Below are 17,722 nucleotides of genomic sequence, written 5' to 3'. Positions count from 1 at the left end.
ATAGTTCCTGAGTGAGCAGCGAACTTCCCTTAAAATAAAAAAATTACACAAATCACGTTAGAGTGTACAGATAGCGTTTGTGACCCCTTTACTCTAATGGTATTAGGTCAGATTACTAACTACTGCACACACTTACGTGCGGTCCAGTCGTTCAGTACACAAACAACTAAGCTTATGTACGGAAAGACCAATGGAATCGAAACTTACGACTGCGAATTCCTTCAGCCAGAGCTTATATGGCCTATATGGGTGTTGCACCAACCCTTTTCGGTGTTGTGCCTGTGAACTGTATAGCGGACTTCCTTGTCGGCTGTACCTGGACCTCCTGGTCTGTTATGACCTCCTGGTCTTGTTACAGTATGACCTCCTGGTCTTGTTACAGTATGACCTCCTGGTCTGCTATACTCTAATGCTCAAAATTGTATATTTAACCAGAGATGCCTCCCTAGCCACCGTGCACGTCACTTACACGCATGTACCTCACGAGTACTCGACTTTTCTTGTGGTTCAACCTTTAAAAATTGTAAAAACACTCACTCATCACATGTACACTTTTGTTTCTATTTCTGCGCAGAAAATTTTCTTTAGCCCAGCTGTGTTACCAATTAGGAGCAGGATCTGTTAATTTAAATTTTTGGATTTCCAAAAATAGACTTGCGTTATTTATCGCCTGTGGCGCTATTTACCACGTTGCGTTAAAAATCAACTTATCGTGACTTGAGCTACGTGGGCGTAACCGGACGTTACGTTGCGTAATGAACGCTGCGTGCGTCGGCCTTTGGATTGCGTACGCTAGTCTTTGTTAGAGACACGTGTACGCAAAACAAAGATCCACCGTAACACAATATACTTTTCTCTATCGTCCTAGTGGATGCTGGGGTTCCTGAAAGGACCATGGGGAATAGCGGCTCCGCAGGAGACAGGGCACAAAAAGTAAAGCTTTTTCCGATCAGGTGGTGTGCACTGGCTCCTCCCCCTATGACCCTCCTCCAGACTCCAGTTAGATTTTTGTGCCCGGCCGAGAAGGGTGCAATCTAGGTGGCTCTCCTAAAGAGCTGCTTAGAGAAAGTTTAGCTAGGTTTTTTATTTTACAGTGATTCCTGCTGGCAACAGGATCACTGCAGCGAGGGACTGAGGGGAGAAGGAGTCAACTCACCTGCGTGCAGGATGGATTGGTTTCTTGGCTACTGGACATCAAGCTCCAGAGGGACGATCACAGGTACAGCCTGGATGGTCACCGGAGCCACGCCGCCGGCCCCCTTGCAGATGCTGAAATCAGAAGAGGTCCAGAATCGGCGGCTGAAGACTCCTGCAGTCTTCTAAAGGTAGCGCACAGCACTGCAGCTGTGCGCCATTTTCCTCTCAGCACACTTCACACGGCAGTCACTGAGGGTGCAGGGCGCTGGGAGGGGGGCGCCCTGGGAGGCAAATGAGTACCTATAAAGGCTAAAAATACCTCACATATAGCCCTAGAGGCTATATGGAGATATTTAACCCCTGCCTAATTTTTCTAAATAGCGGGAGACGAGCCCGCCGGAAAAGGGGCGGGGCCTATCTCCTCAGCACACGGCGCCATTTCCTCTCACAGCTCCGCTGGTCAGGACGGCTCCCAAGTCTCTCCCCTGCACTGCACTACAGAAACAGGGTAAAACAGAGAGGGGGGGGCACATTTATGGCGATATTTTGATATAACAAAGCAGCTATAAGGGAGCACTTATTATAAGGCTATCCCTGATATATATATAGCGCTTTTGGTGTGTGCTGGCAAACTCTCCCTCTGTCTCCCCAAAGGGCTAGTGGGTCCTGTCTTCGTTAGGAGCATTCCCTGTGTGTCTGCTGTGTGTCGGTACGTGTGTGTCGACATGTATGAGGACGATATTGGTGTGGAGGCGGAGCAATTGCCAAATATGAGGATGTCACCCCCTAGGGAGTCGACACCAGAATGGATGCCTTTATTTATGGAACTACGGGATAGTGTCAACACGCTAAAGCAGTCGTTTGACGACATGAGACGGCCGGACAATCAATTAGTGCCTGTCCAGGCGACTCAAACACCGTCAGGGGCTGTGAAACGCCCTTTGCCTCAGTCGGTCGACACAGACCCAGACACAGGCGATGACTCCAGTGGTGACGGTGACGAATCAACCGTATTTTCCAGTAGGGCCACACGTTATATGATTTTGGCAATGAAGGAGGCGTTACATTTAGCTGATACTACAGGTACCACTAAACAGGGTATTATGTGGGGTATGAAAAAACTACCTATAGTTTTTCCTGAATCAGAAGAACTAAATGACGTGTGTAATGAAGCGTGGGTTGCCCCTGATAAAAAGCTGATAATTTCAAAGAAATTATTGGCATTATACCCTTTCCCGCCAGAGGTTAGGGAGCGCTGGGAAACACCTCCTAGGGTGGACAAGGCGCTAACACGCTTATCTAAACAAGTGGCGTTACCCTCTCCTGAGACGGCCGCACTTAAAGATCCATCAGATAGGAGGATGGAAAATATCCAAAAAAGTATATACACACATGCAGGTGTTATACTACGACCAGCTGTAGCGACTGCCTGGATGGGCAGTGCGGGGGTAGTTTGGTCAGAATCCCTGATTGAAAATATTGATACCCTGGACAGGGACAATATTTTACTGTCGTTAGAACAAATAAAGGATGCATTTCTTTATATGCGTGATGCACAGAGGGATATATGCACACTGGCATCACGGGTAAGTGCTATGTCCATTTCGGCCAGAAGAGCTTTATGGACGCGACAGTGGACAGGCGATGCGGATTCAAAACGGCATATGGAAGTTTTGCCGTATAAAGGGGAGGAGTTATTTGGAGTCGGTCTATCAGATTTGGTGGCCACGGCTACAGCCGGGAAATCCACCTTTCTACCTCAAGTCACTCCCCAACAGAAAAAGGCACCGACTTTTCAACCGCAGCCCTTTCGTTCCTTTAAAAATAAGAGAGCAAAGGGCTATTCATATCTGCCACGAGGCAAAGGTCGAGGGAAGAGACAGCAACACGCAGCTCCTTCCCAGGATCAGAAGCCCTCCCCGGCTTCTACAAAAGCCTCAGCATGACGCTGGGGCTTCTCAAGCGGACTCGGGGACCGTGGGGGGTCGTCTCAAAAATTACAGCGCGCAGTGGGCTCACTCGCAAGTAGATCCCTGGATCCTGCAGATAATATCTCAGGGATACAGGTTGGAATTAGAGACAGATCCACCTCGCCGTTTCCTGAAGTCTGCTTTACCAACGTCCCCCTCCGAAAGGGAGACGGTGTTGGAAGCCATTCACAAGCTGTACTCTCAGCAGGTGATAGTCAAGGTACCTCTTCTGCAACAAGGGAAGGGGTATTATTCCACTCTTTTTGTGGTACCGAAGCCGGATGGCTCGGTAAGGCTTGAACCTGTACATAAAGAAGTTCAAGTTCAAAATGGAGTCACTCAGAGCAGTGATAGCGAACCTGGAAGAGGGGGACTTTATGGTATCCTTGGACATCAAGGATGCGTATCTCCACGTTCCAATTTACCCCTCACACCAGGGGTACCTCAGGTTCGTTGTACAAAACTGTCACTATCAGTTTCAGACGCTGCCGTTCGGATTGTCCACGGCACCTCGGATCTTTACAAAGGTAATGGCCGAGATGATGATTCTTCTTCGAAGAAAAGGCGTATTAATTATCCCATACTTGGACGATCTCCTAATAAGGGCGAGGTCCAGAGAACAGCTAGAGATGGGATTAGCACTGTCTCAGGAAGTGCTAAAACAGCACGGGTGGATTCTGAATATTCCAAAATCCCAGTTAATGCCGACAACTCGTCTGCTGTTCCTAGGGATGATTCTGGACACGGTTCAGAAAAAGGTTTTTCTCCCGGAGGAAAAAGCCAAGGAGTTATCCGAGCTTGTCAGGAACCTCCTAAAACCAGGAAAGGTGTCTGTACATCAATGCACAAGAGTCCTGGGAAAAATGGTGGCTTCTTACGAAGCAATTCCATTCGGCAGATTCCACGCAAGAATTTTCCAAAGGGATCTGTTGAACAAATGGTCAGGGTCGCATCTTCAGATGCACCTGCGGATAACCCTGTCTCAAAGGACAAGGGTGTCTCTTCTGTGGTGGTTGCAGAGTGCTCATCTATTGGAGGGCCGCAGATTCGGCATACAGGATTGGATCCTGGTGACCACGGACGCCAGCCTGAGAGGCTGGGGAGCAGTCACACAAGGAAGAAACTTCCAGGGAGTATGGACGAGCCTGGAAACGTCTCTTCACATAAACATTCTGGAACTAAGAGCAATATACAATGCTCTAAGCCAGGCAGAACCTCTGCTTCAGGGAAAACCGGTGTTGATCCAGTCGGACAACATCACGGCAGTCGCCCATGTGAACAGACAGGGCGGCACAAGAAGCAGGAGTGCAATGGCAGAAGCTGCAAGGATTCTTCGCTGGGCAGAGAATCATGTGATAGCACTGTCAGCAGTGTTCATCCCGGGAGTGGACAACTGGGAAGCAGACTTCCTCAGCAGACACGATCTTCACCCGGGAGAGTGGGGACTTCATCCAGAAGTCTTCCACATGCTGGTAACCCGTTGGGAAAGACCAATGGTGGACATGATGGCGTCTCGCCTCAACAAAAAACTGGACAGGTATTGCGCCAGGTCAAGAGATCCGCAGGCAATAGCTGTGGACGCGCTGGTAACGCCTTGGGTGTACCAGTCGGTGTATGTGTTTCCTCCTCTGCCTCTCATACCAAAAGTATTGAGAATTATACGGCAAAGAGGCGTAAGAACGATACTAGTGGTTCCGGATTGGCCAAGAAGGACTTGGTACCCGGAACTTCAAGAGATGATCACGGAAGATCCGTGGCCTCTACCTCTAAGGAGGGACTTGCTTCAGCAGGGTCCCTGTCTGTTTCAAGACTTACCGCGGCTGCGTTTGACGGCATGGCGGTTGAACGCCGGATCCTAAAGGAAAAAGGCATGCCGGAAGAAGTCATTCCTACTTTGATTAAAGCAAGGAAGGAAGTAACCGTGCAACATTATCACCGAATTTGGCGAAAATATGTTGCGTGGTGCGAAGATCGGAGTGCTCCGACGGAGGAATTTCAACTGGGTCGATTCCTACATTTCCTGCAATCAGGATTGTCAATGGGTCTCAAATTGGGATCTATTAAGGTTCAAATTTCGGCCCTGTCGATTTTCTTTCAAAAAGAATTGGCTTCAGTCCCTGAAGTCCAGACCTTTGTTAAGGGAGTGCTGCATATACAGCCTCCTGTGGTGCCTCCAGTGGCACCGTGGGATCTCAATGTGGTTTTGGATTTCCTAAAATCTCATTGGTTTGAACCACTAAAAAAGGTGGATTTGAAATATCTCACATGGAAAGTGACCATGCTTATAGCCCTGGCTTCTGCCAGGAGAGTGTCAGAATTGGCAGCTTTATCTTACAAAAGCCCATATCTGATTTTCCATTCGGACAGGGCAGAACTGCGGACTCGTCCGCATTTTCTCCCTAAGGTGGTGTCAGCATTTCATCTGAACCAGCCTATTGTAGTGCCTGCGGCTACAAGTGACTTGGAGGACTCCAAGTTACTGGACGTTGTCAGAGCATTAAAAATATATATTGCAAGGACAGCTGGAGTCAGAAAATCTGACTCGTTGTTTATATTGTATGCACCCAACAAGATGGGTGCTCCGGCGTCTAAGCAGACGATTGCTCGTTGGATCTGTAGCACAATCCAACTGGCACATTCTGTGGCAGGCCTGCCACAGCCTAAATCTGTAAAGGCCCACTCCACAAGGAAGGTGGGCTCATCTTGGGCGGCTGCCCGAGGGGTCTCGGCATTACAACTTTGCCGAGCAGCTACGTGGTCAGGGGAGAACACGTTTGTAAAATTTTACAAATTTGATACTCTGGCTAAGGAGGACCTGGAGTTCTCTCATTCGGTGCTGCAGAGTCATCCGCACTCTCCCGCCCGTTTGGGAGCTTTGGTATAATCCCCATGGTCCTTTCAGGAACCCCAGCATCCACTAGGACGATAGAGAAAATAAGATTTTACTTACCGATAAATCTATTTCTCGGAGTCCGTAGTGGATGCTGGGCGCCCATCCCAAGTGCGGATTATCTGCATAAATTGTACATAGTTATTGTTAACTAATTCGGGTTATTGTTGAAGGAAGCCATCTTTCAGAGGCTCCGCTGTTATCATACTGTTAACTGGGTTTAGATCACAAGTTGTACGGTGTGATTGGTGTGGCTGGTATGAGTCTTACCCGGGATTCAAAATCCTCCCTTATTGTGTACGCTCGTCCGGGCACAGTACCTAACTGGAGTCTGGAGGAGGGTCATAGGGGGAGGAGCCAGTGCACACCACCTGATCGGAAAAAGCTTTACTTTTTGTGCCCTGTCTCCTGCGGAGCCGCTATTCCCCATGGTCCTTTCAGGAACCCCAGCATCCACTACGGACTCCGAGAAATAGATTTATCGGTAAGTAAAATCTTATTTTATCAATGTAAACGATCCCTGATCATCTACCGCGTACCCCACTGGCTTTGCCTTATCTCCCAGGCAAACCTGTGTGTTTGTCTACACTTTTAACTATTACCTCTATTCTTAAACTATGAAATAACAGCAAGTCTCTTTTAGCACTTTTCTATCAACTATAAAACTGGCAGACAGGATGGTGATATACGACAAATGAAATACACAGATGGAAAAGAAATGCAGATATATATATGTATGCGTGCGTATATACGCAGGACAGAAGAAAAATAAACAGTTGTAAAAAAAAAACACAAGCGTTTTGTTCTTACCTCCGGTTCCCGGATTCCTTCAGCACTCGTTATCTAAGCGAAGCAGACGCTTATCCCGTCAGCACTACGAGACAACCTCCCGCCCTTTGCTGAGGGATAATGTCTGTTGATCTACCTAGTGCAGATATGTGAAGGACAGGACGAGCCGCCAATTGATAAAGCTAAATATTTATCGTATATATAACCCTTTATGAGGTCTAAGAACACTGTACGCTGTTTACTTAAGGAGTACCGTAAGGGTACGCAAGTTGCGTAACGATCGCTCAGCCGTAGGCGAGACGCTCAAGCGTCACGTTCGCTCACGGCCCAGAGATCACAGACAGGCAGACTATTGGCTGTTGGCTTATCGTAATGATTCGCTATAGCGTAGCGGCGCTCGGGACCACGAGGAGATCACCAGCGATGCAGACGCTCACAACGTTAAACCTTTATATCTATACCTCTAACAATGAAATACACAGTAAACCTTAGTGTAGAGACAAAGTGTAAGTGCAACCTTGTGTAACCTGATTAACTACAAAGCTGCCTGAGCGTCACCGACGCTCTGTGAACACTTAACACTATGAGAAAATACACAGATACTTGTTTAGGGTCCAAAGCCTATTAAATGTATTATAACTAATATACTTGTAAAAAGGAATCACAGTACAAATGATACACTACAATATAACAGAGACTTCCTAACCAAATAACTACACTATAAATACAATACAATACAATACAATCTAATCAAGGGAAAATACGAGAGAAAGAGTAGAGAGAGAGAGAGAGAGAGATAGAGATGAGAGAAATGGCTCACAGTAAGACAATATGATTACGGAGAAAACTTACGCACAAGGGGAACGATCGCATGCGCCTCGATATCCAGCTCCCGATTATCAGCAATGAGAACCGTTGAAGAGAGTGAAGTTGGATATGGTCGGCCTGCTATTTATGCCCCACACACAATACAATTCAATGGTCCCTACAATCTCATTGTTCATTGGACACAGGAATTCGGCTTCGCATTATAACAAAAGGTCATAGGTTGATTCATACAGGTGGGCTGTGACTATTTCCAACTGCTCAGGTGGGAGGGAAACTGGGTTTCCCGCCGCATGGGTAATAAAGTGCAAATAAAGTAAATGTTCATAAACTTCTTATGTCCATAACTATTCGCACGAGCGATTGATCTGCTTCAAACCAACACCGGAATATTTCTAATTAAATATTCTTCCGATGGGTACTAAACACCACTGTATTACTCCTATCTGACCCTTCGTATCAAACAAAGAGGGATTCCTCTGTTCATAAACATTCTATATTAACCAAACTTTCAGAATCTATCAAAGGGACCATGATCTACAAAATACATTATTAGTGAAAATATGTAATGATTGAGTCGCACGCTACAACCACATAAACTCTACCGTAAATACGCATACCATGCGCCTGCGGGTGCCCGTGACTGTGAGTATGCGCACGTACGGGAGAGCGTACGCATGCGCAGCACGGACCTGTGTGAGGTGCAAATATGGTAGTGTGCATAGAGATATTTTTCTGACTTTGACACCGTTTGGTCTGTCCACGGCACCGAGGGTATTTACCAAGGTAATGGCCGAAATGATGATACTCCTTCGGAAGAAGGGAGTTATAATTATCCCGTACTTGGACGATCTCCTTATAAAGGCGAGGTCCAAGGAGCAGTTGTTAGTCAACGTAGCACTATCTCGGGAAGTGCTGCAACAGCACGGCTGGTTTCTGAATATCCCAAAGTCGCAGCTGATTCCTGCGACGCGTCTGCTGTTCTTGGGCATGATTCTGGACACAGAACAGAAGAAGGTGTTTCTCCCGGTGGAGAAGGCCCAGGAATTGTCATCTCTGGTCAGGGACCTCCTGAAACCAAAACAGGTGTCGGTGCATCACTGCACGCGAGTCCTGGGAAAGATGGTAGCTTCTTACGAAGCAATTCCCTTCGGCAGGTTCCATGCAAGGATCTTTCAGTGGGATCTGTTAGACAAGTGGTCCGGATCGCATCTTCAGATGCATCGGCTGATCACCCTGTCCCCGAGGGCCAGGGTGTCTCTGCTGTGGTGGCTGCAGAGTGCTCATCTTCTCGGAGGCCGCAGATTCGGCATACAGGACTGGGTCCTGGTGACCACGGATGCAAGCCTCCGAGGTTGGGGGGCAGTCACTCGGGGAAGGAACTTCCAAGGACAGTGGTCAAGTCAGGAGACTTCCCTTCACATAAATATTCTGGAACTAAGGGCCATTTACAACGCCCTGAGTCAAGCAGAACCCCTGCTTCAAAACCAACCGGTGCTGATTCAGTCAGACAACATCACGGCGGTCGCCCATGTAAACCGAGAGGGCGGCACAAGAAGCAGGATGGCGATGGCAGAAGCCACAAGGATTCTTCGATGGGCGGAGAATCACGTGCTAGCACTGTCAGCAGTGTTCATTCCGGGAGTGGACAACTGGGAAGCAGACTTCCTCAGCAGGCACGACCTCCACCCGGGAGAGTGGGGACTTCATCCAGAAGTCTTCACGCTGATTGTAAATCGTTGGGAACGGCCACAGGTAGACATGATGGCGTCCCGTCTCAACAAAAAGCTAAAAAAAAATATTGCGCCAGGTCAAGGGACCCTCAGGCGATAGCTGTGGACACCGTGGTTGTACCAGTCAGTTTATGTGTTCCCTCCTCTTCCTCTCATACCCAAGGTACTGAGGATAGTAAGAAAGAGAGGAGTAAGAACAATACTCATCGTTCCGGATTGGCCAAGAAGAACTTGGTACCCAGAACTACAAGAAATGATCTCAGAGGAACCATGGCCTCTGCCTCTCAGACAGGACCTGTTACAGCAGGGGCCCTGTCTGTTCCAAGACTTACCGCGGCTGCGTTTGACGGCATGGCGGTTGAACGCCGGATCCTAAAGGAAAAGGGCATTCCAGATGAAGTGATTCCTACGCTGATAAAGGCTAGGAAAGACGTGACAGCACAACATTATCACCGTATATGGCGAAAATATGTTGCTTGGTGTGAGGCCAGGAAGGCCCGTACAGAGGAATTCCAGCTGGGTCGATTCCTGCACTTCCTACAGTCAGGAGTGACTATGGGCCTAAAACTAGGATCCATAAAGGTCCAGATTTCGGCCCTATCTATTTCTTTTAAAAAGAACTGGCTTCACTGCCTGATGTTCAGACGTTTGTTAAGGGAGTGCTGCATATTCAGCCCCCTTTTGTGCCTCCAGTGGCACCTTGGGATCTTAACGTTGTGTTGGTTTTCCTGAAATCCCACTGGTTTGCGCCACTTAAGACCATGGAGCTAAAATATCTCACGTGGAAAGTGGTCTTGCTATTGGCCTTAGCTTCGGCTAGGCGTGTGTCAGAATTGGCGGCTTTGTCGTGTAAAAGCCCTTATCTGATCTTCCATATGGACAGGGCAGAATTGAGGACTCGTCCCCAATTTCTCCCTAAGGTGGTATCAGCGTTTCATTTGAACCAACCTATTGTGGTGCCTGCGGCTACTAGGGACTTGGAGGACTCCAAGTTACTAGATGTAGTCAGGGCTTTGAAAATATATATAGCCAGGACGGCTGGAGTCAGGAAAACTGACTCGCTGTTTATCCTGCATGCGCCCAACAAGCTGTGTGCTCCTGCTTCAAAGCAAACTATTGCGCGCTGGATCTGTAGCACGATTCAGCAAGCTCATTCTGCGGCATGATTGCCGCATCCTAAATCGGTAAAAGCCCATTCCACAAGGAAGTTGGGCTCTTCTTGGGCGGCTGCCCGAGGGGTCTCAGCTTTACAGCTTTGCCGAGCTGCTGCTTGGTCGGGTTCAAACACATTTGCTAAGTTCCACAAGTTTGATACCCTGGCTGAGGAGGACCTTGCCTTTGCTCATTCGGTGCTGCAGAGTCATCCGCACTCTCCCGCACGTTTGGGAGCTTTGGTATAATCCCCATGGTCCTTACGGAGTTCCCAGCATCCACTAGGACGTCAGAGAAAATAAGAATTTACTCACCGGTAATTCTATTTCTCGTAGTCCCTAGTGGATGCTGGGCGCCCGTCCCAAGTGCGGACTCTCTGCAATACATGTATATAGTTATTGCTTAACTAAAGGGTTATGTTATGAGCCATCTGTTACTGAGGCTCAGTTGTTGTTCATACTGTTAACTGGGTATGGTTATTACGAGTTGTACAGTGTGATTGGTGTGGCTGGTATGAGTCTTACCCTGGATTCCAAATCCTTTCCTGGTAATGTCAGCTCTTCCGGGCACAGTTTCCCTAACTGAGGTCTGGAGGAGGGGCATAGAGGGAGGAGCCAGTGCACACCAGATATAGTACCTAATCTTTCTTTTAAGAGTGCCCAGTCTCCTGCGGAGCCCGTCTATTCCCCATGGTCCTTACGGAGTTCCCAGCATCCACTACGGACTACGAGAAATAGAATTACCGGTGAGTAAATTCTTATTTTTTGTTTGCCGCGATAGTTATCGCTATAGTAGATGTATAATTATTAGGTTTGTTTATATAGTGCATATTATATTATGCGGTGCTGTACAGAGGATTGTGTCCGGACTCCAGGTCGACATCAAAAAGGCCGACACACCTTAGGTCGACGCCAATTGGTCGACACACCTTAGGTCGACTTGGACAAAAGGTCGCCAGGAACAAGGTCGACATGGAAAAAGGTCGACATGAGTTTTTTACAATTTTTTTCTTTTTTAGAACCTTTTCATGCTTAACGATCCACGTGGACTACGATTGGAACGGTAATCTGTGCCGAGCAAAGCGGAGCGAAGGCACCATGCCCGAAGCATGGCGAGCGAAGCGGTGCACTAATTGGGGTTCCCGGTCACTCTACGAAGAAAATGACACCAAAAAAACATAAAAAACCCATGTCGACCTTTTTCCATGTCGACCTTGTTCCTGTCGACCTTTTGTCCAGGTCGACCTTTTGTCCATGTTGACCTAAGGCGTGTGCACCAATTGGCGTCGACCTAAGGTGTGTCGACCTTTTTGTTGTCGATCTGGAGTCCCAGACCCACAGAGGATATGTGATCATCCACAACATTGCTTGCCTCATTGGAGCTTACAGCCTGAATTCCCTAACACCCAACACACGCCCTAGGGTCCATTTTTGTCAGAATTCAAAGGTAAAACATTCAAATTGGACACAGATAGGGCTCTAGTTGGAATTAATCTTATAATATCAGTACTGTGAGGCAGAAATGCAAACCACTGTGCCACTGTGCCGCCCACAGTGATTCAGCAAGAAAAAAAAAATCAGATAATGGGTAAAGTTCATGTCTCAATAAATAAACTGGTAGTATAAATGTATGGCCAAGCAGAACAGACAAAAGCTGATAATTGTTTTCTCTGGGCTGACATAGGACGGGATATAATTATGTGACCGTCGGTCACTATACCGACGCCGGGATCCCATAGAGTGGAAACAGAACCTGTGGTGAGCGCGGTGAGCCACCGAGCCCCCTCCTTCGTGGCGAGTGCAGGGAGCCCACTAGGGACTTTGTTGCGCTTGTCCTCCCGCTGTCAATCTAAAGCTTGGGATCCCGCCGGTCTCTTGAACTAACCCCATAGGACAGCTATGTATGATGTATTGTGCACATCTCCCTGCATTAAGTAACCAGCGTGCAGGGCAAATCTCAGCAGTAAAATGCTGTCTTATCCTGTTTCTTCTGTATGTGCCATAGTAACTTTTCATTCTGTGTTTTCCAGCTGACGTTCTCTGTTATTGGATCACTGAATGGGGTGCATATGTTTGCCAATAACCAGGATGTTCTCCTGTCTTCTACACACACTACCAATAGCACAGTGGTGTGGAGAACGTTCCATGAGAGGTGAGTGACTGATGGGATTTACTCTGCTTCTATTGGGTCTTTCACAACATCATCATCACCGTGATGAAACCATTTTTCTCACTGGTCCATTGGTCAATAGGTTTTCTCTGCAGAAGAGAAAGGGGAAATGTATCCAACTTTCTAAAGAGTGGACAAATGGAGAAGTTGCCTTTAGCAACCAACCATCATCTACATATCATTTTATAAAATGTACTTGATAAATGCTAGCACCAAGCCGATTCTTAATTTCTCCACTCTTTAACATGCTTGCCTACTCTTACTGAACCTGCGGGAGATTCCCGATTTTTCGGGAAGTCCGCCACACCCTCGGATGAGTGGACACTCATCCCGCATCCCACCCACTTCCTATTGAATGGGCAGAATAATACAGAGAATACGCAGTCCGCGAGAAGGAAGCGTGGCCTAGTGACAAGGGGGGTCATTCCGAGTTGTTCGCTCGTTATTTTTTTCTCGCAACGGAGCGATTAGTCGCTAATGCGCATGCGCAATGTCCGCAGTGCGACTGCGCCAAGTAAATTTGCTATGCAGTTAGGTATTTCTCTGACGTCCTAGTGGATGCTGGGGACTCCGTCAGGACCATGGGGATATAGCGGCTCCGCAGGAGACAGGGCACAATAATAAAAGCTTTAGGATCAGGTGGTGTGCACTGGCTCCTCCCCCTATGACCCTCCTCCAAGCCTCAGTTAGATTTTTGTGCCCGACGAGAAGGGTGCAATCTAGGTGGCTCTCCTGAGCTGCTTAGAATAAAAGTTTAAGTTAGGTTTTTTATTTTCAGTGAGTCATGCTGGCAACAGGCTCACTGCTACGAGGGACTTAGGGGAGAGAAGAAAACTCACCTGCGTGCAGGATGGATTTGCTTCTTAGGCTACTGGACACCATTAGCTCCAGAGGGAGTCGGAACACAGGTCTCACCCTGGGGTTCGTCCCGGAGCCGTGCCGCCGACCCCCCTTGCAGATGCCGAAGTTGAAGAGGTCCAGAGGTTCAGAAACAGGCGGCAGAAGACTTTCAGTCTTCATAAGGTAGCGCACAGCACTGCAGCTGTGCGCCATTGTTGTCAGCACACTTCACCAACTGTCACTGAGGGTGCAGGGCGCTGGGGGGGGCGCCCTGGGCAGCAATGTATAATACCTTTTTATGGCTAAAATACATCACATATAGCCCTTGAGACTATATGGATGTATTTAACCCCTGCCAGATCTCACAAACTCCGGGAGAAGAGCCCGCCGAAAAGGGGGCGGGGCCTATTCTCCTCAGCACACGGCGCCATTTTCCTGCTCAGCTCTGCTGTGAGGAAGGCTCCCAGGCTCTCCCCTGCACTGCACTACAGAAACAGGGTTAAAACAGAGAGGGGGGGCACTTATTTGGCGATATGATTACATATATAAAAATGCTATAAGGGAAAACACTTGTATAAGGGGTTGTCCCTGTATAATTATAGCGTTTTTGGTGTGTGCTGGCAAACTCTCCCTCTGTCTCCCCAAAGGGCTAGTGGGGTCCTGTCCTCTGTCAGAGCATTCCCTGTGTGTGTGCTGTGTGTCGGTACGTGTGTGTCGACATGTAGGAGGACGATGTTGGTGAGGAGGCGGAGCAAATTGCCTGTATTGGTGATGTCACTCTCTAGGGAGTCGACACTGGAATGGATGGCTTATTTAGGAATTACGTGATAATGTCAACACGCTGCAAGGTCGGTTGACGACATGAGACGGCCGGCAAACAAATTAGTACCTGTCCAGGCGTCTCAGACACCGTCAGGGGCTTGTAAAAACGCCCATTTACCTCAGTCGGTCGACACAGACACAGACACGGACACTGACTCCAGTGTCGACGGTGAAGAAACAAACGTATTTTCCTTTAGGGCCACACGTTTCATGTTAAGGGCAATGAAGGAGGTGTTACATATTTCTGATACTACAAGTACCACAAATAAGGGTATTATGTAGGGTGTGAATAAACTACTTGTAGTTTTTCCTGAATCAGATAAATTAAATGAAGTGTGTGATGATACGTGGGTTTCCTCCGATAGAAAATTATTGGCGGTATACCCTTTCCCGCCAGAAGTTAGGGCGAGTTGGGAAACACACCTTAGGGTGAATAAGGCGCTCACACGCTTATAAAAACAAGTGGCGTTACCGTCTCCAGATACGGCAGCCCTCAAGGAGCCAGCTGATAGGAAGCTGAAAAATATCCTAAAAGTATATACACATATACTGGTGTTATACTACGACCAGCAATCGCCTCAGCCTGGATGTGCAGCGCTGAGGGGGCTTGGTCGGATTTCCTGACTGAAAATATTGATACCCTTGACAGGGACAAGATTATTGACTATAGAGCATTTTAAGGATGCATTTCTATATATGCGAGATGCGCAGAGGGATATTTGCATTCTGGCATCAAGAGTAAATGTGATGTCCATATCTGCCAGACGACAGTGGTCAGGTGATGCAGATTCCAGACGGCACATGGAAGTATTGCCGTATAAAGGGGCGGTCCATCGGACCTGGTGGCCATGGCAACAGCTGAAAAATCCACCTTTTGTTACCCCAAGTCACATCTCAGCAGAAAAGGACACAGTCTTTTCAGTCTCAGTCCTTTCGTCCCCATAAGGGCAGGCGGGCAAAAGGGCCAGTCATATCTGCCCAGGGGTAGAGGAAAGGGAAGAAGACTGCAGCAGGCAGCCCATTCCCAGGAACAGAAGCCCTCCACAGCTTCTGCCAAGTCCGCAGCATGACGCTGGGGCCGTACAAGCGGACTCAGGTGCGGTAGGGGGTCATCTCAAGAGTTTCAGCACGCAGTGGGCTCACTCACAAGTGGACTCCTGGATCCTACACGTAGTATCCCAGGTGTACATTGGAAATTCGAGACGTCTCCCCCTCGCAAGTTCCTGAAGTCTGCTTTACCAACGTCTCCCTCCGACAGGGAGGCAGTATTGGGAACAATTCACAGGCTGTATTCCCAGCAGGTGATAATCAGAGTACCCCTTCTACAACAAGGGAAGGGGTATTATTCCACACTATATTGTGGTACTGAAGCCAGACGGCTAGGTGAGATCTGAAATATTTGAACACTTACATACAAGCGTTCAAATCAAGATGGAGTCACTCAGAGCAGTGATAGCGAACCAGGAAGAAGGGGACGATATGGTGTCACTGGATATCAGGGACGCTTACCTACATGTCCAAATTTGCCCTTCTCACCAAGGGTACCTCAGGTTCGTGGTACAGAACTGTCACTATCAGTTCAGACGCTGCCGTTTGTATTGTCCACGGCACCCCGGGTCTTTACCAAGGTAATGGCCGAAATGATGATTCTTCTTAAAAGAAATATGGACGCTTTCCTGATAAGGGCAAGGTCCAGAGAACAGTTGGAGGTCTGAGTAGCACTATCTTAAGTAGTTCTACGACAGCACGAGTGGATTCTAAATATTCCAAAATCGCAGTTTTTTCCGACGACACGTCTACTGTTCCTAGGGATGATTCTGGACACAGTCCAGAAAAGGATGTTTTCTCCCGGAGAAGAAAGCCAGGGAGTTATCCGAGCTAGTCAGGAACCTCCTAAAACCAGGAAAAGTATCAGTGCATCATTGCACAAGGATCCTGTGAAAAATGGTGGTTTCTTACAAAGCGATCCCATTCGGTAGATTTCACGCAAGAACCTTTACGTGGGATCTGCTGGACAAATGGTCCGGATCGCATCTTCAGATGCATCAGCGGATAACCCTGTCTCCAAGGACAAGGGTGTTTCTTCTGCGGTGGCTGCAGAGTGCTCATCTATGAAAGGGCCGCAGATTCGGCATTCAGGACTGGGTCCTGGTGACCACGGATGCCAGCCTGAGTGGCTGGGGAGCAGTCACACAAGGAAAAAATTTCCAGAGAGTGTGATCGAGTCTGGAGACTTCTCTCCACATAAATATACTGGAGCTAAGGGCAATTTACAATGCTCTAAGCTTAGCAAGACCTCTGCTTCAAGGTCAGCCGGTATTGATCCAGTGGGACAACATCACGGCAGTCGCCCACGTAAACAGACAGGGCGGCACAAGAAGCAGGAGGGAAATGGCAGAAACTGCAAGGATTCTTCGCTGGGCGAAAAATCATGTGATAACACTCTCAGCAGTGTTCATTCCGGGAGTGGAAAACTAGGAAGCAGACTTCCTCAGCAGGCATGACCTCCACCCGGGAGAGTGGGGACTTCATCGGGAAGTCTTCCACATGATTGTAAACCGTTGTGAAAAACCAAAGGTGGACATGATGGCGTCCCGCCTGAACAAAAAACTAGATATTGCGCCAGGTCAAGGGACCCTCAGGCAATAGCGGTGGACGCTCTGGTAACACTGTGGATGTACCAGTCAGAGTATGTGTTCCCTCCTATGCCTCTCATACAAAAAGTACTGAGAATCATAAGAGGGAGATGAGTAAGAATGATACTCGTGGTTCCGGATTGGCCAAGAAGGACTTGGTACCCGAAACTTCAAGAGATGTTCACGGAAGACCCGTGGCCTCTACCTTTAAGAAAGGACCTGCTCCAGCAGGGGCCTTGTCTGTTCCAAGACTTACCGCGGCCGCGTTTGACGGCATGGCGGTTGAACGCCGGATCCTGAAAGGGCATTCCAGATGAAGTCATCCCTACCCTGGTCGAAGACAGGAAGGATGTAACCGCAAAACATTTTCACCGCATTTGGCGAAGATATGTTGCGTGGTGTGAGGCCAAGAAGGCCCCTACAGAGGAATTTCAACTGGGTCGTTTCATACATTTCCTGAAAACAGGACTGTCTATGGGCCTAAAATTAGGGTCCATTAAGGTTCAAATTTCGGCCCTGTCGAATTTCTTCCAGAAAGAACTGGCTTTAGTGCCTGACGTTCAGATGTTTGTGAAAGGGGTACTGCATATACAGCCTCCTTTTGTGCCCCAGTGGCACCTTGGGATCTCAATGTTGTTTTGAGTTTCCTAAAGTCACATTGGTTTGAACCACTCACCACTGTGGACTTAAAATATCTCACATGGAAGGTGACGATGCTATTAGCCCTGGCTTCAGCCAGGCGTGTGTCAGAATTGGCGG

At 48.2% G+C, this 17,722-nt stretch overlaps 1 protein-coding gene across 4 annotated transcripts in view; it reads left to right on the top strand.

Moving 5' to 3' along the window:
• Positions 1-17,722, top strand: part of FUZ (fuzzy planar cell polarity protein) — a 322,221-nt gene that overhangs the window by 21,456 nt on the left and 283,043 nt on the right. For all 4 annotated transcript variants that reach the window (XM_063942537.1, XM_063942538.1, XM_063942536.1 and 1 more), the window contains exon 2: positions 12,526-12,647. In XM_063942537.1, the coding sequence (XP_063798607.1) occupies positions 12,526-12,647 (122 nt within the window). The remainder of the gene's footprint in view (positions 1-12,525; positions 12,648-17,722) is intronic.

The sequence above is a fragment of the Pseudophryne corroboree genome, chromosome 10, assembly GCF_028390025.1.
Source record: "Pseudophryne corroboree isolate aPseCor3 chromosome 10, aPseCor3.hap2, whole genome shotgun sequence".
NCBI classification, from domain to species: Eukaryota; Metazoa; Chordata; class Amphibia; order Anura; family Myobatrachidae; genus Pseudophryne; species Pseudophryne corroboree.
The sequence above is the reverse complement of the archived record's forward strand: the minus strand, read 5'-3'. Positions and strand labels throughout refer to the sequence as shown.